This window comes from Balaenoptera ricei, chromosome 16 (genome assembly GCF_028023285.1).
Source record: "Balaenoptera ricei isolate mBalRic1 chromosome 16, mBalRic1.hap2, whole genome shotgun sequence".
Taxonomy (NCBI): Eukaryota; Metazoa; Chordata; class Mammalia; order Artiodactyla; family Balaenopteridae; genus Balaenoptera; species Balaenoptera ricei.
Window position 1 is genome coordinate 32,045,751 of NC_082654.1, and position 11,175 is coordinate 32,056,925.

The window sequence follows — 11,175 nt, forward strand, 5'->3', positions numbered from 1 at the left end:
ATTTGTAGTGAGGTGGATGGACCTAGAGACTGTCATACAGAGCGAAGTAAGTCAAAAAGAGAAAAATACCGTATGCTAACGCATATATATGGAATCTAGAAAAATGGTACTGATGAACCTAGTGGCAGGGCAGGAATAAAGACGCAGATGTAGAGAACGGACTTGAGGACACGAGATGGGAGGGGAGGCTGGGATGTAGTGAGAGAGTGGCATGGACATATATACACTACCAAATGTAAAACGAATGGCTAGCGGGAAGCAGCCGCATAGCACAGGGAGATCAGCTCGGTGCTTTGTGACGACCTAGAGGGGTGGGATAGGGAGGGTGGGAGGGAGACGCAAGAGGCAGGGGATATGGGGATATATGTATATGTATAGCTAATTCACTTTGTTGTACAGCAGTAACTAACACAATGTTGTAAAGCAGTTATACTCTAATAAAGATGTATTAAAAAAAAAAAAGAGAGAGTTCTGAGGTAGATGATCTTGAAGGCACCTCAGGTCTGAAATGTTAGGATTCTCTTGGATTCTCTAATCCTTCCCAATCTTCCCATTGTTGGCTAGCATTTAATTTTAAAACTTAGCAAACACATTGCTTCTAGAATGACAGAACCAGGTCTTGGGAGGCTTCAGGAAGATCAGGAGCTGGAGTTTAAGCCAAGCTGTGGGGAACCAGGGAGGCTGGGGCTGAATGAGAGCCCAGCCAGGAGGGGTGGACACGAACGGGGGCCGGGGCAGGGGTCCGGAAAGTAGAAACTTCAGCTCCCTGAACAAGGGGCAGAAAGCGTCGCCAGCTGAGTTGGAGCAAAGTCCACCCATTTTTCACATCCAGGCAGGGAAGGGACTGGGTAAAGAGCAGCCTGGAAAAACTGGCATCAAAGAGCTCAAACTGGAGTGACAGGAGGTGGGGACAGGGAGAAGGAAGGAGCCACTGGAGGCCCTGGGCAGGGTCTGACCCGGGTAGGTGGGCACGTGGGCAGGCTAACATGTTGGTATCCCATTGAGCCCACAATCTTGAAATATTGATGCCATATTTGGGGGAGAGGTAAGGCTGGGTGCTGAGTGAGGGGAGGGCCCAGAGGGTTAGCCTCTCCTCTGTCGTTCTGACCAGCTCAGCTCCAGCCTGGAACCCCTGCCTTGGACTCTGCAAAAACAGAAGCTTGTCTTCCTCAGCTTCTCCCCCTGGGAGGGGGTTGAAGGAGCAGGCGTTCTTGTTGGAGCCCCTGGGGGGTCTTACTTCCCACCCCAAGAAGAAAGCGCCATCACTTTACACAGTTTCCTCCCTGAAAGGAATTCCAGGGGAAAAAACAATTTTTAGCACTCTGCTGAACTTCTAGTAATGTTTCTGCTGCCCTTTTGGGTCAGGACTGCTCAGGCAATAGCTTCACTGGCTGGTCCCTTAATCGGCCCTGGTTGAGGACCTGGAAAAGAAGAGAGGCCAAGACTACCTTGATGCTGAGGGAGGAACTCATGACCTCAGGCTCCGCTGCCCCCCTGCCGTCTTTTGGGGCCAAGATTGGGAGGGGAGGCTGGGACTGACCGAGCCTGTGGGTCAGTAAATTCTCCTGGAATCCGCCAGGGTCAGTGACATTTGGTGGAGGAGTGAGGAGCCTGGCTGACCATTCCTCGGAGCTCTAATGTTTCCTTCTCTCTTCCAGAGTTTTTCACTGAACTTCACACTGCCGGCCAACACGGTGAGTACAGCAGTCCCCGTTCACCAGGCAGGTCAGCAAAGATCAATGCAGAGTCGACCCTGGGCCTCCAGGATGCCATCACACAAAGCTCATGTGGAGCAACGAGTTACACAGGTGTCAAAGGCACTACGAAGAGCTGGGGGGTGCTGAGAGAAATGTTTTCGATTATAAAAATTATAAATACACATTTTGAAAAGGAAAACAGCAAAAAACCAAAACAGCTAAATTGCCATCAGCAGAAAACACTGGGGACACTAATTCCAGTCCTGTCTGATTCTACATAAATTTTGACTTTTGTTGCTTTTGTACCATGGTCTTCTTATTCTACCCATAATTTTATATGATAAATGTTTTCCATCCACCTTTATAACCGTACTGAGGGTGGTCATATGATATTTCTTCAAGTGAATTATTTCTTTAAGTGATTAATCACTATTAGGAATGATTTTGTGATAAACGTAGGTATAGATAAATCCTTGTCAGCACTTAAGCTGATTTCCTTAGAATGTAGCCTAGAAGGGGAATTATTGGGTCAAGAAGAATGAATGTTTTATGGCTCTGGATTGTGACATTTAGTTGCAAGTCCAAATGGAGATTTGCAGTTGATGATGGTGGACCGTTTCAGTCCAGAATTGACCCTCCATCTTCTGTTCTCGTGTTGTGTAGAGATAACACGCCAGGATTGTTTTCTGACCAGAAGTGCTGCCGTGATGGAGCCAGGTGTTTTCCTGGCCCAGTTTTTCAGTGGTTTTGGCTGTGCCAAAATTTTCTGAAAAGTCATATGGTTATTCAAAGAGAATAAACTGAATCGCCAGGAAAGAGGACGCTTAAGCCCGTGGTCGTGTTTACTGTACCATGGGGGCATCATTCTGGAGAGCAGCAGAAAGGTAGAACCTCGAGACTCACTGCCGGCCTTCTGCTGCCACAGTGGCGGCCCTGACATCTGTCTGTGACTCGCCGGCACCTGCTCTACCCTCCCGGTGCGGCCCTGCCTTCTGAACCTCCCTGACTCACTCTGCCCCCTGCTTCTGCCTCTGCCTGTTGTCTGCAGACAAATTCCCCTATCCCTCTCCTTACCTGTCAAAACCTTTTAATATGGCCACTGCTGGCACTTTCCCCCTGGCTGCTCAAAGCCAGCAGGTCCGTAGAGACCCCAGGTTCTGTCTTATCTTGGCTTGGCCCAGCCTACGAAGGTAACTCAGAGAAGCAAGAAGCCGTTGCTTGGGGCGGTGAGGGTGAACGGGTCGAGAGGGCGGCCCTTACTCTGTTAGTCATCACTTTGGGAGCATCTCCTTGGTTCACAGCACATTTCTCTGAGAACTGTCCCTCCTCCCTTTGAACCTATGTAGGACAACAGCCACCCCAGCCTGCCTGGGACTGTCTGGTTTTAGCACTGAATGTGCTACCACCTAGGCAATTTCTGTGGAAAACCAGGACTGCTGGCCACTCTACCTGGCAGTTATATTTCTACCATAGAACCCTTCCCTTTCGGTGCAGCTGGATGACTGGGAACACCAAAGCCCTGGGAAGTGGGGAAAGGTGGATACTCAGCTCATGAGAGCTTCTCTGCAGGGAGTTGGGGACAGGGCCACATATGCAAATCAGCCCCTACTGGGCCATACTGAACTGTCAAGTATAAAAACTGGGTTGGGATGCTGCATTTGGTCATGGAAGGCAGAGTAGTCCAACGGTTAAGAGCTTGGACCCTGGAGCCAGGCCACTTGGCATCTGCCACTTAGGGCTGTGTGACCTTGCACAAGTTACTTGACTTCTCTGTGCCTCACTCTTCTCTTCTGTAAAATGGGGATCGTTACAGTCCTGCTGCACTGGCTATGGTGAAGAATAAATGAGTCGATACAGGAAAAGTCCTTAACAGCCTGGCACATAGTAAGTTCTCCATAAGAATTAGCTGGTACGATTAGCAGGTGTTCATGAGGGCAGAAAAATCCATCTGGAGAGAGAAAGAAGGAAGCAAACAGGCAGAGAAAAGTACAGGTGAAAGGCCATTCTGCCCAGGAGTGATGGAGAGATCCCAGGAGGGAAGGCTTTGGTCCTGACAAGTTCCCGGTCCCCAGCTTCAGTCCCTAGAGAGGCCAGATTCTCACTGCCCATGGGCTCCATGAGGTACCCCTGAATCCTTAGAGGTAACTCATTTTGGGGGGCCAAATCCAGCCCAAGTGAATTTCTGTAACCTGAAGACAAAACATCTTACCCAAAACGATATGCAACTCTTGGCATCACCCTGAGAAATAGAACCCTTAAGGTAAATGCAGCTTTAAGGTGGGGGTGGGGTGAGATTGCGCTTCGGTAAAACTGTAGCTATTTACTTTTTTAAATTTTAAAAATTTTATTTATTTATTTATTTTTTAACATCTTTATTGGAGTATAATTGCTTTACAATGGTGTATTAGTTTCTGCTGTATCACAAAGTGAATAAGCTATATGTATACATATATCCCCATATCCCCTCCCTCTTACGTCTCCCTCCCATCCTCCCTATCCCACCCCTCTAGGTGGTCACAAAGCACAGAGCTGATCTCCCTGTGCTATGCAGCTGCTTCCCACTAGCTATCTATTTTACATTTGGTAGTGTATATATGTCCATGCCACTCTTTCACTTTGTCCCAGCTTACCCTTCCCCCTCCCCGTGTCCTCAAGTCCATTCTCTATGTCTGCGTCTTTATTCCTGTCCTGCCCCTAGGTTCATCAGAACCATTTTTTTTTAGATTCCATATATATGTGTTAGCATACGATATTTGTTTTTCTCTTTCTGACTTATTTCACTCTGTATGACAGACTCTAGGTCCATCCACCTCACTACAAATAACTCAATTTTGTTTCTTTTTATGGCTGAGTAATATTCCATTGTATATATGTGCCACATCTTCTTTATCCATTCATCTGTTGATGGACACTTAGGTTGCTTCCATGTCCCGGCTATTGTAAATAGAGCTGCAATGAACATTGTGGTACATGACTCTTTTTGAATTATGGTTTTCTCAGGGTATATGACCAGCAGTGGGATTGCTGGGTCATATGGTAGTTCTATTTTTAAAAACTGTAGCCATTTAAGTACCAAGTGTCAATACCTGGTTAGCAAATCTCTCCTTTGATGGGAGCTCTCTGGGAAAGAGGCTTAGGCTTGGAATGCAAACATCCACATTCAGGTTAGATTTATGGTTATCTATGAGACCTGGGAGAAGACCTATAACTTCTCTGAGATCTGGATCTTTTATTTATTTATTTTTTTTGTAAAATAGAGACAATAACTGTCAAAAGTCCAAGTCCCTGGGATTCCAGTGTACTCACTGAGGTTGATGAGAATATTCAATATATAACAGGTCTGGCCAGAGCTTTGCCAAGTTTAAAGGAATGACAAAAGCTTATACTCCCGGTGCTCATTTGATCCTCTTAACAATCCTAGAAGTAGGTACTCACAGCCCTATTTTATAGATGAAGAAATGAGGCTCGTTAGCTTGTGAGTGGAGAAATCGCCATTTCATTCTGGCTAGTGTGAGCCTAGGACTCGGGCTCTTAACCCCACATGGCACCACCTCGCATAGCTTACATGGGTCAGTTGCTAATGTGGAGCTCTGTGCCCTGAGATTTATTGATCCAGATAAGACTCTCATCTGAAATATCTCATAAATGGGTAAAATCCAGTGCCCCTCCTTGAGTGGAGATGTGAAATGGGAACATGAACTGTACTCATTCAACGCAGAATTATCCCAGGAGCGTGGATAATTCACAACTTCAGATACCTGCCCAAGCCATTTGCTTCATTGCAGTTTGGAAACAAGTAAGGCCTCCTTAAAGAGCCTGGCTTCCACTGGTATTTAACTTTTTTCCCTTCTAGCAATGGGGACAAGTAGGCCCGAAGTGTGCTGGGAAGGGTGTGGGGACTTGGGACAGGAGAAAAACTTTTTGAGTTCTGAAACCTGTTATGGCACATCCACAGGGTGAATAATGAAGACCTCACCTGAATTTCTGATTTCTCTCTCCTTGTAACCCAATTTTATTCCTTCTTACCTGGGAAGCAGTCAAAGAGGGTTCTGTTTGGCAGTTGTTTTTAATAGAAAGTTTAGCAAAGGGATATACTTTAGGCATTACAGCTTAACCTTGGACAGACTGTGTTGTGTGATGTGCATTCTATAGATATTGTTTTCTTAAGATGTATGTTCTTTTTCCACCCAGACTTCCTCTCCAGCTGTTACCAGTGGGAAAGGAGCAGTAAGTATATCATTTAAATTATGGAGCCTTGGTTTGGTCATTTAGAAAATGGGGATAATGCTGTACCCATCTCATGCATTCGTTTTGAGGATTAAATTTTGATATGTGAACTGTCACCAAGCACAGAATCTTCCTCAACTATTATTCTTATGACCAACTCAGTTCAAAGGGGAAGGAGAACATGCAAAATCACAGATGATTCCCAAAGTGTTGAACAAAAGAAGCTAGACACAAGAGACTACATACTTTCTACGTGCATCTAGATGACGTTGAAAAACAGACAAGACTAACCTACGGTGATGGATTTCAGGATAGAGGTTACACATGCAGTGACTGGAACGGAGCCCGAGGGGCTTCTGGGGGGCTGGTAATGTTCTGTTTCTTCATCTGGGTGCTGGTTACATGGGTGGCTTCATCATGTGAAAAGTCATCAAGCTGTATATTTATAATGTATATACTTTTATGTATTATGTCATTCTTTAATAAAATCACCCCCCGAAAAATGAAGAATCCAGTATTATACGACAGTTGCATATGTGTAGGGATTCTGAACACTATCTTTGGTATTTTCAAATAATCTGCAAATCTGAAAGCTTATGGGGCTACAAGCATGGCTATTTCCACCCAGATCAAAGCAAAATGGGAGTCTGAAAATTAATTGGCTCATGCATTTAGTGTAAATAAATTAAAAAATTCATATCAAAATGGTGTGGGATACACTAAAACCTTTTACTTTTTGCCAGACTAATAGATAAGAATGGTATCTAATTGTTGCTTTGAACTGTATTTTAGCTCTTCCTCTGTTGATGCAACGTTTGTATTTCTGTTCCTAGGAATGGCCTGTTCATATATTTGTCCAATTTTCTACTGAATTATCACCCTTTTCCAATTGATTTAAACTATGTACGTTAACTCCTATGAAAATGAGCCGTTTGTCATGTACGCTGCAAACAATTTTTCACTGTATTTCATTACCCTTTTGATTTTGTGTACGATACTTAGGGTCCATGTAGGGTTTTGTTTTACTTTTAATCAACCGAACTCTTCCTTTTTTCCGGGAGAACCTGACTATTTTCTCTGTGCAGGACTGTGGACCCTCTCTTGGGTTAGCAGCTGGCATCCCGTCCCTGGTAGCCACAGCCCTGCTGGTGGCCTTACTATTTACTCTGATTCACCAAAGAAGAAGCAGCAGTGAGTCCATCGAGGTGATTAGCAGCTTCTTTGGGTCTGGACGTGTTGGCAAGAATCTGTATTTGATGAACTGGCTTTGGGCTGAGGGTGTCAGGACCCATGTCTGTTTTCTGAGGACAAGGTGGTGGATGTTTCTGTGCCTCAATTTCTGTCTCAGACTCATGACATTATCCTCCAGGCAGAGCTGATTTGTCACACAACCCTTATGTCACTTGAGGATGGTATCTGGGGTGGCAAAAAGTAGCAGCAGAGAGGGACGTTTGTTGCTAAGGTAAACACGTCAGTACAGTGGGTGTGTTTTCTAACCTTGAGAAACAAGGCCACAAGCTTCACAAAGAGGATGGAGGTGATCTTAAGAAAGATGGGAGACAAACAGACCCTGAGGCGTCTATCTTAGGGATACGTCCGGGAGTATGTGACTCTATCTTTGTCCTTTTCCCACTTCTGAACACACATCAGTCACAAGGGAATCTCCCGACCCCACTCCATCCAAATACCGGATTGCTCTGGAGACCAGGCTCAGAATTCAAGGGCCTCCCTGACCCATGTCCAGCCAGGGTCCATGGTTGTGATACAACTGTGTTGTGTGGACTCTGGGCTCTAATTCCATCCTTATTTATGAACATTCCTGATTGTTCTCACAGTGGTAGGCGTTAACGGGGAGTAAAAAACGTAGATTCTAACCCTGGCTCTGCCACTGTACGATTTATATGATCCTGGACAAGTGACTTAACATTTTCTGTTTCTTGGTTAGTTCAACTCCAATATAAGAGTCATAAAAACTACCCACCTCAGGAATTCCTTGGCGGTCCAGTGGTAAGGACTCCGTGATATCAGCAGCCTAGGGCCAGGGTTCAATCCCTTCTTGCCCTTGTGGGGAACTAAGATCCCACAAGCTGCGCAGTGCGGCCAAAAAGAAAAAAAATATACCCACCTTATTCATTTAATTAAAAAAATTTAAAAAAAATTTTTGGCTGTGTTGGGCCTCCATTGTGGCACGTGGGCTTTCTCTAGTTGTGGCGAGCGGGGGCTACTCTTCACTGTGGTGCGCAGGCTTCTCATTGCGGTGGCTTCTCTTGCTGTGGAGCATGGGCTCTAGGCACGCAGGCTTCAGTAGTTGTGGCACGCGGGCTCAGTAGTTGTGGCTCACAGGCTCTAGAGTGCAGGCTCAGTAGTTGTGGCGCTTGGGCTTAGTTGCTTCGCGGCATGTGGGATCATCCTGGACCAGGGCTCAAACCCATGTCCCCTGCATTGGCAGGTGGATTCTTAACCACTGCGCCACCAGGGAAGTCCCTACCCAACTTATTTTAAGAGGTAAGTGGAGGTGTAAGGCTGGAATGAGATCATGGGTATAAAGATGTGTTGACAAGCTGTAAACTTTAAATATATTAAGAAATATTGTGGTTGTTGGTGGTATTATTTAAGTAATGGTTCCTCAATCTTTCAGGGCACTTTAAAATCATCTTGGAGGCTATGAAAATACCAACCACCAAAACTAATTAAATCAGAATCTCTGAATGATAGAGCTGTGGCATTGGTACCAAAAATATCCCAACATTTTATGATCGATCACATTAAACAAATACTAAAGTAGAGAGAATAGTATAATGAATCTAGTTATTAACAACGGCCAATCTTGTTTCATCTCCGCTTCCACCCACTTTTCCACATTGTCAAGCTGGATTATTTTTGAAGTAATTCACAGTGGTATCTCTTGTTTATGTTTTTTTTCTGGGAGGGGGCAGTTATTATCTGTTTGTTTATTTTGTTTTATTTTTAAAGCTCTCTGGTGATTCTAATGTGCAGCCAGGTTTAAGAACCGCTGATTTTAATCATGGTCATGGGCAAATGCTGTAACCTTTCATTTCTTCTTCTTCTTTATTTTGTTTTATTTTTAAAAACAACTTAGGAAAGTGAGAGGCCTTGTGAAATCTCAGAAATCTATGACAGTCCCAGGATAGCTGAGGTAAGAACTGTTGGTTATAAACACTATACATCATTCACATGGCAAACAAGCTAAGGGTCTTAAAGCCTCTGGTGTACAGGAGAAGTACAGGGTAAGCACAAAGGAGGTTCTCATTATATTTTTACTGGCTGGACAGGAATTCAAGATTTATTTAATATTAGAAAATTAATTTAATATCACTTATTTCACTGGTAAAAGAGAAAAATCATGTGATCATTTCCATAGAAGAGAATTCAAAAATATTATACAGCCATTTGTGATGTGAACTAGCAAACCAAAAATTTAAAAGGTACTTCCTTAACTTGAAACAAGACATTAAAAAAAAAAATTACAGCAAATATCATACCTAAAGGTAAAATGTTAATGATTCTTTTTCAGATCAGAAACAGAACAAGGACGCTCACTGTTACCAGTTCTATCTGATATTATACGTTAGGCCCCAGTCAATGCAGCAGGATGAGAAAAAGGAGTAGAAATTCACTCAGTGCAGGAGAATCCTTTCACAATGTATATGTATGTCAAATAATCACACTATTCTCTTTAAATATCTTACAATTTTATTTGTCAATTATACCTCAATAAAGATTAAAAAAAAAGAAAAAGAAGCAGAAAGCATAAGACTGGAAAAGAAGAAACAAAAATGTCATTATTTACAGATGATATGATTATCTACATAGAAAAGCCAAATTATCTACAGATAAATTAATAGAACTAACAAGATATTTTAATAAGTTTACTGGATATAAAATCAATATTAAAAAGTAATTCACATTTCTAAAAATCAATAACAATTAATTAGAAAAAGTAATTTTCAAAAGATACCATTTTGTAGTGGTAATAAAAATACACAGAATGATGAGGAATAAATCTAACAAAAACCTGTAATCCCTTTATGGAGAATAGTAAAACTTCAGTAAAAGATATTAAGTAAGACCTAAATAATGGGAGTTTGTATTTAATGCTCCTGGATAAGAAGACTCAATAGTATACAGATATCAAACAACTTCAAATTGATCTATATAATAAACGTAATTCCAATGAACCTCAACAAATATTTTTCATGGAACTCAATAAGATGCTTCTAAAATCTATACAGAAGAAGACAGAAAAAAATTTTAAGTACCAGCAGACAGATAGAACAAATAGAAAACAAATAAGAAGGGCTTCCCTGGTGGCGCAGTGGTTAAGAATCCGCCTGCCAAGGCAGGGGACACGGGTTCGAGCCCTGGTCCAGGAAGATCCCACATGCCGCGGACCAACTAAGCCCGCGCGCCACAACTACTGAAGCCCGCACGCCTGGAGCCCGTGCTCCGCAACAAGAGAAGCCACTGCAATGAGAAACCCGTGCACTGCAAGGAAGAGCAGCCCCCCCCCACCGCCACAACTAGAGAAAGCCCCTTTGCAACAAGGAAGACCCAATGCAGCCAAAAACAAATAATAGAAAAATAAATAAATTTATAAAAAAAAAAAACAAAAAAACAAATAGGAAGATGGTAGATTAAAACCCAACCATATCAATGATCACATTGATGATGTCCAATGCTTTGAAAACTATTTGTTCCAAACATTTTGTCTGATGGTTGGTTGGTTCAGGTGGGAGGGTAAGTCTGGCTGCTGTTACTCCAACTCGGCCAGAAGCAAAAGTCTTTGATTTATTTTTTTTTAAACCTGTTTGTTTTCTCAAGAATCCTAGGAGGTTACCCACACAGGAGAAGAATATCATGGGAGCAGAAGAAGCCCACATATACGTGAAGACTGTTTCAGGAAGTGAGGAGCCCATTCGTGACACTCACCGTCCTGCTGTCGAAGTGGAGAGAAGGAGGGGATTGTGGTGGCTTATTCCCAGGCTGAGCCTGGAGTGATGCAGCACAGCCAAGGAGCAGATCTGGAGCTGGAACAGAGATAAGCACACAGGGATTTGTGCTTGGAGTGAGGAGAGACGCCACGCTGCTTCTTAACCAATCCAAATTTCATTTGCAGATCTGGAAAACTTTGGGGTTGACTTTACTCTTCAAGGAACAGATCTGATAAGGTTCATTCCAACGCTCAGACCTTGTGGTTTAATAAGCAGTGAAGTCATTCTGCATCCAAAAG

General features: G+C 43.4%; 1 protein-coding gene across 1 annotated transcript; it reads left to right on the top strand.

The window, feature by feature from the left end:
* Positions 1–986: 986 nt before the first annotated feature.
* On the top strand, positions 987–10,943 carry OPALIN (oligodendrocytic myelin paranodal and inner loop protein). The gene is made up of 6 exons (XM_059899615.1): positions 987–992; positions 1,659–1,694; positions 5,889–5,924; positions 7,010–7,129; positions 9,025–9,081; positions 10,767–10,943. The coding sequence occupies exons 1-6, from the start codon at positions 987–989 to the stop codon at positions 10,941–10,943; spliced, it is 432 nt and encodes a 143-aa protein (XP_059755598.1).
* Positions 10,944–11,175: the final 232 nt, after the last annotated feature.